Consider the following 17,691-nt stretch of genomic DNA (forward strand, 5'->3'; position numbering starts at 1 on the left):
GCATTTACCAAAAATCACTATCGGACATTTTAACGGTGATAAATCGAAATGGGAAGATTTTTGGGGACAATTCGAAACATCCATAGAAAATACGAACTTAGACGCACCAATCAAGTTTGCCTATCTGAAATCTTTATTGGGAGGAAACGCCGCGCCTGTGGTCGCAGGATTTAGCAATACCGCGGAAAACTACGAATCGGCCGTGAGTTTGCTCAAGAAACGTTTCGGAAGAAAGGACGACATTATCGACGCCCACATGAATAATCTTTTAGATTTGGCCTTGACACCCGTGGAATCGTCTAGCGACGTCGTAGCTTTTGCGAAAATTCTACGATAAATGCGAAGTAGAAACCAGATGCCTCGATAACTTAGGATGGGGACCGGACAGATACGATGCCATTTTAATTCCAATTATCTTGCGCATGCTGCCGGATGATTTAACCTTAGCATTCAGCCGTTTGAAAGACGACGAAGAAGATTGGGAGGTATCAAAACTCTCGCGATTCCTCAGAAAGGATATAGAGAGCCGCGAACGAGCCCTTATATATTCAAAACGGAAAGAAAAAGATAAACGGGATTCACGAGACTCGAAGAGTCATCCGAACCACGCTAGCAACTCGAGTAACAGACAACCGTCGAAACGATACAATAGTTCATCATCAACCTTAACAGTAGCAGTATCAGATTCTTGCGTATTCTGTGATAAAAACCATAAAAATATCGACTGTCCCGAAGTAAAGGAATTAGAAGCGAGAAAAGACATTTTACGTAAGAAAAACAAATGTTTTAAATGTCTAGTTGGTACGCACCGATCGAGAAATTGTCCAAACGACGTGAAATGCGCGAAATGCGGCAGATGGCATCACGAAGACATGCACGAAGACTACGCTAAATTTGCAAAATCCAAGGAAACTTCCGTTAAGAACGTTACTCCTGTATCGACTTCAGGAGACAACGAACATAAAGAAGTACTGCTACAAACAGCCCGAGCAACTCTACTAGGAAAAGACGGTCTAGAAACACCAGTTCGTTGTTTCCTTGACAGTGGAAGCGAAGTCACCTTTATACGTCAAGACGTAGCTAGATCCGTAGATCTAGAAAAGATTGGAGAGGAGACTCACCAAGTATACGTATTTGGGAAAAACTCACCAGAAGTAATAACGTTCGACAGAGTGAAACTCTCCCTGAAAAATCCCATTAACGGCAATCAAATCGCGATCGAAGCCTTGGAAACCGAAACCGTAAGCTCCGCAAATTTGAGAAGTCCTGGGCGCAACTTTAAAGACAATTTAAATCTCAACGGGCTGCATCTCGCTGACGAGATTACGAAGGAGACCACCAACGACAACAACGAAGTGGTAATCCTCATCGGCATGGAATTTTATTGGCGGATCGCTACTGGAAAAACCAAGAGAATAAACGAGGATCTGATGCTCATGGAAACATTACTAGGATGGGTACTTTCCGGATTCACATCAGGATCGGCAATTTCATGCATGCATTTGGGAATGAAATTCACAACGGTGAAACACGTGGCCATCCAAGAAACAAACGAAACGCCTAGAGACGATGTGAATGATATCTCGAAACAGTTAAGAAGTTTTTGGGAATTGGAAAATCTGGGCATAAAAGACGCAGACGGATTATCGCTATCATATTCTGAAGAGTCGATTGTCAACTTTTTCGAAAGCGAAATCAAATTCAATAACAACCGATACGAAGTTAAGCTACCATGGAAGAACGAAATACGAAACCTTCCAAGTAACTACAATAACGCCAATGGAAGATTACGCTCCATGTTCAAAAGATTCAAACGAGAGCCACATCTCTTCGCAACGTACAAAGAAATCTTCCAAGACTATGATCGAGACGGTATAATCAAGGAGGTCCCTTCTATCGAAGAGAACAAAGATGGACAATTTTACTTGCCACATCAGCCTGTGATTCGAGAAAATAGATCTACGACAAAAGTACGAATCGTATTTGATGGTTCATCGCGCACTAAAGGAGCAAATTCCTTAAACGACTGTCTTCAGTCTGGTCCCAACTTGAATCCAGACTTACTGGACATACTGATCAAATTTAGAAATTTCAAGGTTGCTTTTACATCCGACATACAGCAAGCATTCTTGCAACTTTCATTAGCTGAAGAAGACCGAAATTACGTACGCTTTCTCTGGGTAGACGAAAATGACGAAAAAAATCTTAAAGGTGACCTCACGATCAAATGTTACCAAATGGCTAGAGTATTATTTGGACTGACGTGTAGTTCTTTTTTACTCGCCGCAACGGTAAGATTTCACACGAAAAAGTATAGAGAAACATATCCTGAAACTTGCAAGAAATTGGACGACTCGTTATACGTAGACAACTTTCTTTCGGGAGGAAAAGACAAGGAATCAGCATACCAACATGCAAATGAAGCAAAAATTATTCTTAAAGAAGGAGGTATGCCATTACGTAAATGGTAAACAAATTCCCCCGAATTAAGACAACGATGGGATAACGAAAATTGGAATGGAGGCGAAGCGACCGAAGGCAAATCCATTATCGCTCCTTCTACCTTGAAGGTATTAGGTATTTCTTGGAACCATCAGGAAGACATTTTCAGATTTGAGGTACAAGACTTGATAAACTTCATCGAAACTTCCAAAACAACGAAAAGAGGGATTTTACAAACGATCGGAAGAATCTTTGACCCTGTGGGATTCCTTTCTCCGTTCACAATCCGAGCAAAGATTCTCCTACAAGAGTTGTGGAAAGCAAAAAAGGATTGGGACGACCCTCTACCCATAGAACTGAGCGAAAAGTGGAGTAAATGGTGTTCTGAAATACCAAAAATTCAGAAAATAACAGTTCCAAGATTTTACGAGGCGACATGTAACAACGAAAGGGTCATAGAATATCAGTTACATTGCTTTTGCGACGCGAGACAAAGCGCATATGCAGCGGTAATCTATTTAAGAATGAGAACGGAAAAGGGCGAAATAAGAACAAGTATGATAACGTCCAAAACACGTGTCGCGCCGACTAGCAAGATAAATCTAACTTTACCAAGGCTGGAGCTTATGGCTGCTCTAATAGGATCCAGATTAACTTCTCGTATGAAAAAACTTTTTGAAGTTGAAGATTCGAAGGTCTACTACTGGACAGATTCTTTAATAACCATAAATTGGATCACAATGGAAAAGAAAAGAAAACCATTTGTTGCGAACCGCGTTAGAGAAATCCTACTACTTACCAACCCTGAAAATTGGAATCTCTGCAAAGGGGAAAGTAATCCGGCTGATCACCCCAGCAGAGGATTATCGGCTGATCAACTTGTCAAAGGTAGATCATGGTGGTTCGGACCGGAATGGCTTCAACGACCGATAAATGAATGGCCAATCAATTCCAGAGAAGAGTACGAATCCGACGTAAACGAAGATGACGAGAAGATCGAAGCCAACGTATCGACCGTCTCTATCAAGAAATCAATCAAACCTCTTCTAGAATTACACAATTTCAACGATTTAAACCGAGTAATTAGAACAACGGCGATTTTTGCGCGATTCACAAAATACATCAAAGAGCCCGATAAGAACATCTCTGGCCGTTTGACCGTAGAAGAACTTAACGACGCTGAAAATTATTGGGTAATTCAAACGCAGAAAGAAAAATACGCGCGTGAACTACAATTCCTCAAGCAAAATAAAGATATCCCTAAGGATTCCAACATAAAACAATTTAACGTATTCCTCGATGGCAAGGGGATAATACGAATTGGAGGGCGATTACAAGAATCAGGAGCGAGCTACGACCAGAAGCATCCGATCTTAATACCGCCAAATACGAAATTTACCGAACTCCTGATAATTAAAGCTCATTTGAATTTACTATACCAAGGAACGGCTGAAACGCTCACTGAGTTAAGAGATAAATTCTGGGTGATTAAAGGGAGACAACAAATAAAATCCGTCTTAAACAAATGCGTGGTTTGTAAAAAATTCAAAGCAAGACCGTCAACAATTATGGAAGCGCCACTTCCTAAAGAAAGAGTCAATGAAGCCCCGCCCTTTCAGGTGACAGGAGTCGACTTCGCTGCCCAATTCTCTACGTCAATGACACCAAAGAACGAAAGAAGCGCAACACACCCGAAGAAAAGGAAAATAGGAAATGCTACATCGCGTTATTTTCATGCGCTGTAACAAGAGCATTACACCTCGAACTTGTTACAGACTTAACGACAGAGCGTTTTTTATTAGCCTTTAAACGTTTTATAGCGACGAGAGGGATTTGTAAAGTCGTTATATCCGATAACGGAAAAACCTTTATCAGAGCCAATAAGGAATTGGAAATTTTGTGGAAAAATCTTCAATCAGATGAAGTCCTGAAGTTCTTCGGAACAAAAGGCATAAAATGGGAATTTATCGTGGAACGAGCTCCCTGGTGGGGGGGTTTTTATGAACGTATGGTTCGCTCTACAAAAACCATACTCAAAAAGGTTTTTGGAAAAGCGCTACTAACCTTTGAAGAGATAATGACCATACTCAAAGAGGCTGAGGCGGTGATTAATTCCCGCCCAATGACGTACGTCAACGACGACGCCCAAGACCCAAGTCCCCTAACTCCAGGACATTTCCTAATTGGCGGACGTCTAACATGCTTGCCGGATCAAAATTTCCAAAACCTTCCACACGAACCGACTCGAAACGATATCAAAATGAGATGGAGACATCGTCAAAGTCTCATAACACAATTCTGGAGAAGGTGGCGAAAAGAGTACCTTTTGGACCTAAGAACAGCACACCGAATAAAAAACACAGATGATCCAGAATTTAAACCAGGAGATGTCGTTATTCTATCAGACGCTAACCAACCGAAACATCTATGGAAGCTGGCCGTAATTCGCGAAACATTTCCAGGACGAGATGGACACGTACGATCTTGCAATCTGCGTATAGCGGGTGGAGCAGTCGTCAAGAGAGCAATCAATTTGTTATGCCCAATCGAACAAAACTGAAATGTTAAGAACTTCTACAAGTTCATCGCGGGGTGTTGTAAAAATATATTCCCCAAAAAATCAAAAATAGACTTAAAGTTGTTTTAAGTTGTTACTAAATTTGACTCTGTCCGTATTGTAAATTTAGCTTATTTAACGTAATTTTAATACTGCAAACGTAACCTAAAAAAAAGAATTAGAAAATACATAATGTTTTGTCTGCGTCACATGAAAAAGATTGAAGATAATGAGCACGCGCTGACAGTGGTTTTAAAAAAAAAGTGTGCACGCGCAAAAAAATAATAAAAAAAAACGTACTAGCAACCGTCAAAAAGAAATATATTTTTATCTCTCCGTAACCCTAATTCAATTCTGTATTTATCCGCATTTTAATCTCTTACTAACATTAAAAGTATCTATTTTAAACATAATTTTAGTTTTTTCTACTATTTTAACTAAATACGCGCGCAAAAATATTTCAGGCTTAGAGCCATTTTTAAGCGTTTTATATATTTAACATGCAAGTACGTGTTAAATCTATTTGTAGAGGGCGATACATGTTGGCCCTAACTCCAGATGGCGATAATCGCGACTCGGCCTTAATGATTATAAGGGACCCCAAAAACAGTTTCGTGGGAGGACCCCGAACCCATAGCTACGTCACTGAGAAAGCTACTATTTTTAAAATATAATTTACCAAAAACAAATTTTATATTCTAAATAAATAAATCTGGTGGATTTTATTTATCTTTAACTTCATTTGAATTGCTTGTGTATTTAACTTTAATTAATACTAAACACACTGGAACCGTATAGGAACCGTTTAGGAACCAGAACCGATCGGTTCTAAATTTTGAGAACCGGAACCGAAACCGGAACCGATAAATTAAAATTTTAAGAACCGGAACTGTAACCGTAACCGATAAAGCAAAAATTTAGGAACCGTAACCGGATCCGGAACCGAGATAGCCCAAAAAAGTGGAACCGTTGCATCCCTAGTCTACATACCCACCTAGTTTCAACCAAATCGGTGATTATCACCTCGGGTAGTCTCCTCGTAAGAGGCATTGGCAGAGTAGTTGGAGCAACAGCAATAAAGGCAACGTTACAAGGAATTTTATTCCTAACGTAGGTGACAATGCGATCAACCCTAAACACTTCTCCACGCAAATTCTCAGTGGTCACGGCAAGTTTCCTAGCTACTTGCATAGTTTAGGATCATCACTTCTCAGTCCTGCCTGTGTTTGTGGGTCAGACACAGGCGATTCTGAGCACTATTTAATTTAATTTCCCCTCACTCTCCATCTGGTCCCTAGAGGCAACCTTGGAGGTATGAAGCTTGCAGACAAGAGGATTGTATTAAAAAAATTATGTGCTTCATAACCAGCAACCTCGAGGACGTATGTCCGGGTTGATTGCTGGTTATTTTTATCGCTTTTAATTCTTCCTTGCCGTTTTAGTTCTTTTTAACCTTAAATTACCCTTTTTTCAGGGTTTTTATAATTGTACATTGTGCTGTGGTTTTAACCTTTTTAATTAAAAAGAAAAAGTGGGATGTGTGATGATGAATAATGTGGTAAGATAAATTAATTGGTAAAATTTGTGGTACCCCCAGTAGTGCCTAGCGGAACTGGGGTGGATAAATACTATAATCTGATGTCTACTATCCCTATCTGAACTGTTCTTAATGTAGTCACTGGATCCCCAGGTGCGATCCATACTCGACATTCTATAACCTTTCGGGGAGAGCTAAGACGTGGAAGAATAAGTCACTCTAGTCATCAGCTTTGCGAGGGTGGGTTCCGGGTAGCCCATGGTGTCGCCTTTTTTGGCCACGATGAGGGCGTTTGTTTGCTATATGTGACATTCTTCTATAAATTTAAACCCCGCTGTTTCGCTAGGCATTACTTCGGCCCATGTGACTAATCAAGTAGGGACAGGTATGCACTGAAGCGAAACGTGCGGCCTACTATAAGGCACCCATAGAGACCATACAACACAGACGTCAGCAATAGAGCCCTCATCACGGCCCGTCAAAAGGTGGGACCACGGGCTGCCCGAACCCGCCCCCGCACAGCTAAGGACTAAAGTAGGATATCTCGACCTTTGCAAATACCGTCGCCGGGAGGTCAAGAAATGTAGAGTGAAGATCAAAGGACCCAGTGACCCCAGGGGCCCCCCAGTTCAAGACAATGGTGGACTGGTCACATTTACTCTGGCGTGGAGACGGGCAGCAGGCATTCGTTCAACAAACGAACCATTAAACGAACCTGTAACCCCGACGCACACAAGCCCTCCACCCCCCCCCACGACCTCTAGGGCCTTCGACAGTAATAACGGGTAAGGTCTATTTTAAATTTATAAAGAAAACGATTTTATTATAATTAAGTTTAAACGATTAGTTTCTTCATCGAGCCGTTAGCAACTGCCCCTGAATGCGATGCGACAATGCTCTAAAGCGGTTTTTCTTGGCGGTGAGTGCAATGAAAACGTTTGGGGTAAAATTGCTCGTCCTCAGTAAGAAACCGCCACTGAACGCGGCGTTGAGAACGATGACAACGAACAAGACCGCTTTTCATTCGGGATAAAATCACTCGTCCTCTGTGAGCAAACGACACTGAACTTGGCGCTGAGAATAGTGCTCGGAATCGGTTAATCATATTCATGAGTTATTCGTTTAATTTTTGACAATTTATTCCGGGATGGTTATCCGATAAACCAAGTACCTCTATCTTTAATTTCGGCTAACGAACAAACGAATATATTTTCAAATGTGTTAAATGTGTAACATTTTAAGGTTCTTTAAAATAGTTTTATCCGTTTGGATAAACCCCCTTTGAGTTATATTTTCTATAAATAATATGACTATTAAAATAACAACAGATACGTATTTACGGATGAAAAACTTCGCTTATAACTTATCGTCTTTCATCCGAGAAAGCCATGCCAAAAATACCTTATCTATCAGATAAGTCTATATTTTTATAAAATAATATTTTCTACATTACACATTTTAACTTAAAAGAATAATGAAATTTATCCATTTGAATTTGTTTAGCCGCGTCGGATTATTCATCGACAAAATACGATTAACCACAGATAAAGTTCATGGGTCTCTTATTGCAATCGGATACACCGTTCAAACTATTTCGCTAGTTGAGAGCCAAATTGAAGCGAATTTAAAAATCCTTATTTAAAATGAACAGATTTTTATTTTAAATATATTTATTATTACAATTAAAGTACTGTAAAAGGAAGTTAAAAGTATTTAGAACTATTTAATTATATGCCAGCCTTGTGTAACACGTGCACTCGGGAATTCTTAATTAAAATTTCCAAAGCCAGGTATTTTGTTTTGCTTGACGTCATTTTAAATTTACCAAACGTGTTGTGGACCCAGATAAACAGTTACCGGGGCAATGCTATAGCATTCGTGCAGAAGACCCCGCAACTGAGGGGGCTTGAAGTTAGGGGGCCCTTTTCGTTTCGAGTTTCATTGCTCGGACTGTGAAGCAAAGCTTGAGTGAACCAAGATTTGTACGCTTCTTTATAAATGCCCTATCACTCATTTCGATATCGTGCATAGATAACAATAAACTATTCTATTAATTATTGTTCACATTGGTGGCCCAATTTTTCATGAAGCAGGGAGGCTCAAAATAGGATTATCTAGCAAACTTACCAACCCAGTTGTTTGGCTATATAGTGGATTTAAGATAAAAGAAAAACCTTGTCATTTAACAGTTATAGTTTTATATCAACCATTGTAACAAGTTATTTTACTATATCTCGTTGATTATGTTAATAAAGCACTTATAGATGTTCCATTCTTTGAAATGCACCATATTTACGCAGACTACCCCCACTATAGTGATATACACGGTGTTTTTTTTCTCGAAAGAGTGATTTTTTCTGGAAAGTTGAAATTTGTACTGTACATTACACGTACCGGGGGACACTTTCTACCGAAAATTGCTTCTAAATCGAAAAATATATTCTCGTTTTTTGAAAGTTTTAATTTTAACCGCTAAGTGCTATAAGAAAATTGTCAAAGAGAAAATTGTAGAGCGTCACCGAAAACGTACAAATAGCGTTGGCGAAAAAATAGACGTATTTTTCAATGAAAAATACGACTTGAAAAAGTAACAACTTGGGCAACTAGCTGAGAACAATGAAAAAGAACAAGAAGCATTTTCTTTCGGAATAAAATCACTCGTCGTCTGTGAGCACCTGCCATTGAACTCTGCGCTGCACTGTTAAAAAAAATTGTTCTAATTTGAACAAATCGCCGTTCAGAAGGTGGTCCCTGTAACAGAACGCCATTTTGTTCTAATATGAACAAAAATATTCGTTCGATAAAGAACGATGGTTGATTGTTCAATATTGAACTTAGATGTTCTATATTGAACAAACCTTCTTTGTTCAAATTAGAACGTTTTGTCGTTCGCGGTGGAACGCTTTGTCGTTCGCCGTGGATCACGACATCCACACATCAATTACACTAATGACGGATAAGCGGGTACGTTGGCGTTCGAGGACTATATCGTTCGGCTCGAGAAAAGGGTTGAAAAGTTACGTTGAAAAATGCGAGGGAATTTTTACAAAACCAAGGTACGGCCTTAACGATCAATGTGAAGCCGACCTCATTGAGCTCCAGACTAAACAATGGGTACCGCTATATTGATTTTATAGTAAGTACGCTTACGTCGAACCAGTGATAAATAAAAAGGAGACAATAGTGAACGCGCTAAAAATGATTTTAGATGGTGATAGGAAACCAAAGCGAATGCAGAGTGACCACGGGAATGATTTTGTTTCTAAAGCCGTTCAATCTGAACTAAATCCTCACGGAATAGAATTTTTCACGACGAACTCTGAAGTGAAAGCCAGCATCGTTGAGCGGTTTATTCGATCGTTTAAATTGAGTATGTATCGATATTTCACTGGGGATAATATTTATAAGTACGTTGACGTGCTTCACGAATTCGTTAGCGCGTATTAAAATAGTTATCACCGAGCAATTAAATGTAAAAACGGCAATGTAAATCCTGAACATTCGAAAATAATTTTTAAACATTTGTGAAGTACGACTCGAAATTGGCGACATTGTCAAAATAAGCAAAAACAAAGGACTATTCGAGAAAGGATATCTCCCGAAATACTCGGAAGAATTATTTCGAGTGATTAAGCAGATACCGAGACGGCCGCCGGTATATAAACTGGAGGCGCTAGATTGGGAGCCCATTTTGGATTTTTTTTACAAAGAAGAAGTACAAAAGGTGGTGAAAGATGTTGACACTAGAGCGTTCAAATTGAAAAAGTGCTCAGGAGGCGACGGAAATCTGATCATTCAGTCGAGTTTCTCGTACGCTGGAAGGGTGAAGGAATTTGACAGTTGGGTTCAAGAAGTAGACTTAGAATGAGTTTCTATATCATTCTACCATCCGATTCTTCGCTGAATTACTTTCCCGGTAATACTCTGAGCAAATTCAGAGCTTACCTTCCGGATAATTTTCAGCTGAATGGACCTTATGAAGTAGGTTTAGCGGAAATAAGTTATCATAGAACGTAGAACAATATTAAAAAAGAACGGGTAAGGAGAGTTTATATAGCGATGATGTTGGGGTTTACACGGTGAATTTGAAATAACTTAATCATCGTTAGCCCCTTTACCGAAGATATGGACGTGGGATTAGATACTTTGTTTGTTTATTCTGACATCGTTGAAAATACGATCGTGGGGGACAGGAACGTCAATCTTTTAAGAATTATTAATGTGAAATGAAAAGACGGGGAATACTGAATTATCTCGTCCGCATTACCTGCTCCCCGCTTCTTCCATCGTACAAACTATCGAAATTAATATTATGGACGACTTGGGGAACCACGTGCAATTTAAAAGCGAAGGGCATGGCTCACTCTATAAAAGCGAGTGTTGGGAAAAAGTAGTCTTCAGTTTAATTCAGGGTTGGCAAGAGCCAGCCAGACTTGATTAAACCACCCTAGTTTAATCCGGATTTAACCACCAAATAAAATCCATGGTTAAAACCACTTTTTTATAAAAAAAATTGAGAAATTAATTAGAAACATTGACAAAAATTAACCTTCACTTTTTGTCGCAAGTAATGAGTGCTAACATATAAGCAATTAGGGTATCTTAAAATTAATTTTGAGCGTGAAAATACGCTGCCATGTTAGGGTATAAAATCGGGTAAATAAGTCTCCTATACCTCACAATGTAAAGGTACTGTCACGCGCAAAAACTTAATTTTGAAATCGGGCAATTTGAGCAATGAGGGCTTGATATAAGCAATTTGATCATTTTTTATTAATGGTGTTAACCGGTTTAAACCACCGCTTACAACCGGATTTAACCATACTGGATTTTTCAATTTTTAAAAAGCCGGTTTTTTGCCAACCCTGGTTTAATTTAAAGTAACGATTGACGAACATCATGAGACGTCCGCAATATATTTCCTCCGTAGACGATTACGAGAGGTACTATTTAAATCAGGCTGGATACGGATCAATCCCCGTGTATCGTGGCGTGGGTGTCCAGAGAGGCTATGGATTGGGTAACATAGTCGCCTCGGCATTTCGTCGTGCCATGCCGCTTTTGAAGCGCGAAGCCCAGTTTATAGGAAGAAATTTCCCGATACTGGGGCAAAAGTCGTGTTTGACGTCGCTAGCGGTGTCCCAATCTAAGAGCGCTGGTAAAGAGACATTGTTATCAGCCGCGGAGGCCGTTACGCAAATGGTGGGATCTGGCGTAGAGCATCGTGCAAAGTCACTCGAGTTAAAACCAAGAAGATGAAAGCATCGTGCCGTTCTTACACCGATGTTTTTTCATAAAGTCTTAGAATGGCGTTGATACATCCGAACTCTAGTGGTTGCGTGAATTCCGAATTGGACCTTTTCGAAGTTCCGTTAACGCAAACGGGAATTATCGCTGGCGAATGCGTCGAATACAACCCCATTTCCAGCATAACTAACATTTTAGGGTTAACGTTTTGCATTAGTTGGAATTCCGAAGCGTACATTGACTTGTCACAAACTCTACTTCACATTCCGGAACATGTTAAAATTAAAAAGGGATCTTACCTTAATGCCGTCGTTGTCACTCCGGCGGGAGTGCTTACGACCCCGGCGGATAATGTAGCCCCCATCAATTTGTTTTTTGCACAGTCTATTTCCCAAAGTCCATTTATTTTTAAACGAAAAATCAGTTACTACTTCCGCTCAGAATTAGACGTACCAAAGTACGATTCAAACTATGTTAACATTTGGAGACTCTGCTTAAACGAGTCATCTTACCAGCGGCCTATTCTATCGCGACACGGCGTACGAGTTCAACGATTTCGTGAATAATAAAGGTTTCTTACAAAGAGCCAACTTCGCCGCTCAAAAGGGAACTATAGATATGATCGCCGCTCTTCTTTTAGATATTTGTCTACATCCGCGCCTCCTTTTGAACTTGGTAGATTTAAAATTTATTTTTGAGAAACCAAATACTGAATTTTGTTCACACTCTGACGTAAATTGGACATTAAATCGACTTCGTTGTATTTAAAAAAGTCAAGTTAATTCCAGAAATCGCACTATCACAAGCCAAAGTTTTACAAATGTCGAGAGCGAAGTACCCATTTCTCGATTGGAAGTGATGTCGTTTTCGATTCCGAAAGGCAGCATGAGCGTCGTGCAAGATCATTTCTTTACTGGATAAATTCTAAATAAAGTAATCGGGATGGTAGAGCACACCGCGCTTCTGGGTGAGCTTAATTCATCGCCAAATAAATTCCAGGATTTCAATTTGAACCACTTTGGTTTGTTCGTCGACGTCATAAGCGTACCACATAAACCACATACACCTAACTTCGCGGAGCATAGCTACATCCAAGCGTAGACCAATTTCCTCAAACGGGTCAGTGGATCATTGACGAGGGAAATCAAATTAGTCGCGAAGATTATGCCGGTGGAAAATGCCTTTTCGTCTACGATTTGACCGCCGATTTAATGAACAATGCCTCTCATTTTCAATTTGTTAAAAACGGAAATTTGAGGCTTGAAGTTAAATGCACTTCCGCGTTACCCGAAACGATTGCCGTAATTGTTTACGCGGAATTCCAGAGTTTGATTGAAATTGATAAGAACCGAACCGTAATGTTTTACTAGAATGGGCCCAATGCAGCTAACGATAATTTTGGAGAACGATAATTTCACCAGATACTTACCAAAGTTCGTGACGACGTTTCCATCTCTATATATCGTGAACACGGATACGTCGAATGACGATGGTTAGCACTGGCTAGTTTTGTATTTCTCGAAGAATAATACAAATGCCGAGATGTTTGACTCCTACGGTAACTCACCAGATATGTTTCACTTTTATGACTTTGTCGAAACAAATAGTAAAACTGTGATATTTAACTCTTTACAACTTCATGGAAATCGAAGCGTGGCGTGTGGAGGTTGTTGTTGAGATTAGGGACGAGCTTATGCAGAGTGTCTTTCGCGGGGATGTTTAATCTTTGAAGCATCAGTTTGTAATAGGAGGAAATTTGATCCGCGGTTATTCTTTGAAATTCGCGTGCGAGGGGGTAGCAGTTGTGTTCATAATGCAGTTCAGTGGGGTATTCCAAGTTGACCTCCAAAATGAAGCCGTAGGGAGACTCGTGCGATAATGTAAGCATAAGTTTATGGGCGTAGTCGAAAAAGTCTTCGACGGGAACCCAGCGAACCTACTCGTGGGTAGGTAATCGACCATGGCCAACCCATAGATATTATTTATGTCGAGGTACAAGATGTAATTACGCTCGTTCTTGGGGTCGTAGCTTTCGGGGATGTAGGGCTAATTGGCTTCGGTGACGTAGCGGTGACTACTCATCGAATGCCACGTTCAATAAACAAGTGCATGTCAATATCGATGAGTAGATCCAACTTTACTTTGGTCTCTGTTACTAGGTACACCGGGCTATAAATTCTGACACACTGTATGTAGGTGTACGCGTGCGCGCAATCTAGACCGTAGAACTATACACACATAGCGCGGAAAATGACTCTTTGGGGGCAGTTCTGTCTCTTCAAACTTGTCTACGTCACTCATGTAGTCGCAGGGATACGTAAACCTTTTGAGCAAATACGGGATTTGATTAGTTGGATAGAAAGAGCTCAAGATGGAGAATTTATCATGACCTCCAGTGGCTAAATTTGAAATTAAAGTTTCGAGACTAGCGGGCATAAAGCGAATAGTGTCAATGAAACGGAGGCGGCCGAAAGTGAAGCTGAAATACGTTTCGGCGTTAGATGGAATACAGGAAATGTTTTCTTTTTTGATCAACCCAATCCTTTGCATGATTAGATGGGCATCGTATCTGACATTTTGTATAAGCACTTTATAGTTTCGTAAATATTGGAATGAAAAAATACAATACCGTGATAAATTATTAATGATGACCGGCGTGAACTTTCCTACTCGCTACTTTCCATTTACAAGAATTACGCGCGACTCCCGGGAAACGTCCTTATTATTATAATTACGTGTTAACTTATTTATGTCTAAAATAATTAAATACGTAAGTCATACCGGTATTATGACAATGGTCTCTGACTGCCGGATCATCTTGCGTAAGAATTCTTTGACACACGTAACATTGTGTCGCGGTACGGCACAATTCTTCTTCAACTGGAGTGAGATTCATTGGAATATTTTCCTTCACTAATTCGGTGATGGTGCTCCGTTCCATCAACAAATTTTCAAGAAAAAGGACGAAAGCCTCGGTTCCTCTATACGTAACAGGGGCATATGGCTTTCCTGTAATAATAATAGTAAAAGTCGTAGCGAAAATATTTTTTTTAATTAAACCAAATATAAATACCGTCGGGTCCTATTACGACGTAACTAAAGCTACGTGTTCCGAAAGTTTCGTTGTTGATGATAGTGAGGAATCGGGTAAACAAGACTGGATTCTGTCAATTATAGATTCAAAATCCGGTTAAATGACGTAGATAACCTAAAAATAAATGTGTTAAGTACGTAAATTCATGAATTTTCGAAAGAATTTCTTACTTTTTGAAGCCAATCAATTTTTTCGAATTTTAAAACGGGATTTTTAAGTGGCATTTTAACAAGTTGGGGGGCGTGAACGTTGCAGTTTTTGCACGTGTTCACTATGGTTTCGTGTGCTGTTTTGTCCTGAAAAGCGATGAAAGCTAGTGGAAGTAGCGATGGCGTGAGGTTAACGAGATACTACAAGGCGTAAAATATCTGTCGTTTAAAACTTAAAATTTAGAGATTAAAATGGGTAAATATTGCGTATATAGGTCGTGCAAAAGCCATCAGTTATAGAAGGATTCGCGTGCTGATGGTGTCATTTTTTCCCCGTTCCAAAACCGGAAAAATTATGCAAAATGTTTATGTTGGTTAAATGCTATTAATCAGGATGATAAAACGGTTACTAGTGTGAAAGCTCATCATTACGTATGTTCTAAACATTTCATTAATGGGAAGGGTCCAACCCCAGATTACCCAGACCCAGTGAAAGATTTCAAACAAGTAATTAAGTTAATTTTTAACAAATTGTTTGTACACTTCAATAAATATTTTTTCTTTTAATTTATAGTCTTCAATAACTCTTGATCACAGCTATGTTTATTGTTTTACTGATAATGATATCGGAAATTATGATAGGATTGATGCTCAATCAATGGGTTGTAACACAGGCCTAATTTGGTGGAAACCTTACAACCTACTTTATTCGCAACGCTGGATAGTGAAGATTGTGTGAATTAGGTTGTAACATCATTTGTTGATCTCACAGAATGTGAGGAAGCTCCAGATATAACTCTAATCGACGTACACCTTCTTAAAAGAGTAGCGCATGAATTTTTGATTCATCTTGGAATATTACCAACACTTAAATCCACCAATTTCTCGTGCCCACATTTTATTGTCTGCGAGTTCTGTAGATTTTGACAAAGAAATTTCTTGTTTGGAAGATTTAAAAATTATACTTTGTGAAATTGAAAATTGGAGAACCTGCTACGGTGTTCAATGGGAGTTATTATCTCATTTCAAAGACAAGTATTTGAAATCCGCCCGTTTCTGTTTGGAAAGTCGGTCAATCCGAACAGAAAAATGTAATCAGCTGGTAATAGGTGAAACAGCCACAATTTGTGAAGCTTGTCGCTTAACCAAAAAAATATTGGTTAGTCGGGGGAAAAGAGAAACACAAAAAAAATAAATTAGATGTAAAAAGAACTACAAACATCCGGTACATATCTCCTGATCAGGTGAGAGGAAATGTTGCGTTTGAAAAGAAGGGTCAAGTTATTGGAATCCAATCTGAAAAAGCTTTCAAAAAGAAGGAGTTTTCTTAACAGAAGAAGAGAGTAACGATTTTGAAAAAATAATAGCGAAAAACCCATTTCAGTGTAGGACTGTTTTCCAAAAGATTTTAATGCGCGAACAACTAAAACTCATAACATCAAAGAGGAAAAGACCAAAAAAATGGCATCCGGCTATAATTGAGTGGTGTCTTTCAATAAAGGCCAAGTCTTCAAGTACGTATGAAGCAGTCAGACAAATAATTCCGTTACCATATCAAAGGACCCTTTTCAATTACTCGGCAGATTGAAACACCAAAAGTGGTTTCAATGACGAAGTGTTATTAGAAAAGCTGCAAAAAATAGACATTCACAATTTGGAAGAACACCAAAAAATTTTCGCTCTCATCATAGATGAAAGACAAGTCAAGCAAGACTTGGTTTTTAATAGTAGTACTGGTGAGTTGATTGGAGCAACAAATTTGAACGAGTTCAGAAATAAGGTGAATGAGATGGAAGGCCAAATTAAAGAGTCTATTAATGATTCGAACAACTATATCAACTTAGCTTCACACATCCTTCCGTTGATGGTTCGTGAAATAACGATAAATATCAAATTTGCTTATGCCTATTTTACATTTTGTCATAACAATGCTGAAGATTTATATTAGATACTGTGGGAAGCCATAGAATATTTACATTCCGCTGGATTCTTACATTCTGGCAGTCTTGTGTGATAAGGCTAGTTCGAATCAAAAATTAATAAAAATTTGTACAGAAACGGAACGAAGATTAAACGACCACAAAGTAGGTTTCCAAAGTAAGAACCCATTTAGTAGTAACGGAGAACCACTATATTTTTGACTCGGATGTTTGCCACAATATAAAAACTGCACGAACTGGACTGAGCAACAGTGGAAAACTTAAAAAACAGAAAGATGGAACTAAGAGACTAATTAGACGTTTGCAAAAAAATGGAAAATTTCTACTTTGAGATCACGTCGTCAAAACATACAACAAAGATTGCTCTTCTTTGCTGCGGTTGGCTCCGAAAATATCTTATAATCACGTATACCCAAATGCATTCAGTTGCATGCTAGTCAAACTTGCTACGCAAGTAATGAGCATCAGTGTTGCGAATGCAATGGAAGTTTTAGTCGGAGACGAGGCCTCAGAGACCGTAAAAGTATTGCGTTATTTTGACACATTTTTTGATATTATGAATGTTGCAAATGTATCATCGTGTGTGTTCCAAAAGAAACCAGCTTTGGCTCCCTTCACAAGCACAGATGATTGGAGATTTAAGGTACTTGAGGTGTTTTGAAAAAACATTGTACTATTCTAACAAATTTTTTATTCAGTGGTTAGTTGAGGACTTCCTCGCTTAT

General features: G+C 39.2%; 3 protein-coding genes across 3 annotated transcripts; all 3 read left to right on the top strand.

Annotated features, from left to right (window-relative positions):
• The first annotated feature begins 422 nt into the window (after nt 1-422).
• On the top strand, nt 423-4,187 carry LOC149939208 (uncharacterized). Its single transcript, XM_090179049.1, has 2 exons — nt 423-2,448; nt 2,524-4,187. Exons 1-2 carry the CDS (start codon nt 423-425, stop codon nt 4,185-4,187), a joined length of 3,690 nt encoding a protein of 1,229 aa, XP_090035175.1.
• Nucleotides 4,188-4,519: 332 nt separating this feature from the next.
• Nucleotides 4,520-5,002, top strand: LOC149939209 (uncharacterized). The gene has a single exon (XM_090179050.1). It carries the CDS (start codon nt 4,520-4,522, stop codon nt 5,000-5,002), a length of 483 nt encoding a protein of 160 aa, XP_090035176.1.
• Nucleotides 5,003-9,734: 4,732 nt separating this feature from the next.
• On the top strand, nt 9,735-10,404 carry LOC149939210 (uncharacterized). The gene is made up of 2 exons (XM_090179051.1): nt 9,735-9,906; nt 10,067-10,404. Exons 1-2 carry the CDS (start codon nt 9,735-9,737, stop codon nt 10,402-10,404), a joined length of 510 nt encoding a protein of 169 aa, XP_090035177.1.
• The last annotated feature ends 7,287 nt before the right edge of the window (nt 10,405-17,691 follow it).

This window comes from Leiobunum rupestre, chromosome 6, assembly GCF_980474605.1.
Source record: "Leiobunum rupestre chromosome 6, qqLeiRupe1.1.hap1, whole genome shotgun sequence".
NCBI classification, from domain to species: Eukaryota; Metazoa; Arthropoda; class Arachnida; order Opiliones; family Sclerosomatidae; genus Leiobunum; species Leiobunum rupestre.

Coding starts and splice junctions, on each gene's coding strand:
- LOC149939208 (XM_090179049.1), top strand. CDS start 423: ATGCTGCCGGATGATTTAACCTTAGCATTCAGCCGTTTGAAAGACGAC. Junction 2,449..2,523: donor AATTATTCTTAAAGAAGGAG/GTATGCCATTAC, acceptor ATTGGAATGGAG/GCGAAGCGACCGAAGGCAAA.
- LOC149939209 (XM_090179050.1), top strand. CDS start 4,520: ATGACCATACTCAAAGAGGCTGAGGCGGTGATTAATTCCCGCCCAATG.
- LOC149939210 (XM_090179051.1), top strand. CDS start 9,735: ATGATTTTAGATGGTGATAGGAAACCAAAGCGAATGCAGAGTGACCAC. Junction 9,907..10,066: donor TATTCGATCGTTTAAATTGA/GTATGTATCGAT, acceptor ACATTTGTGAAG/TACGACTCGAAATTGGCGAC.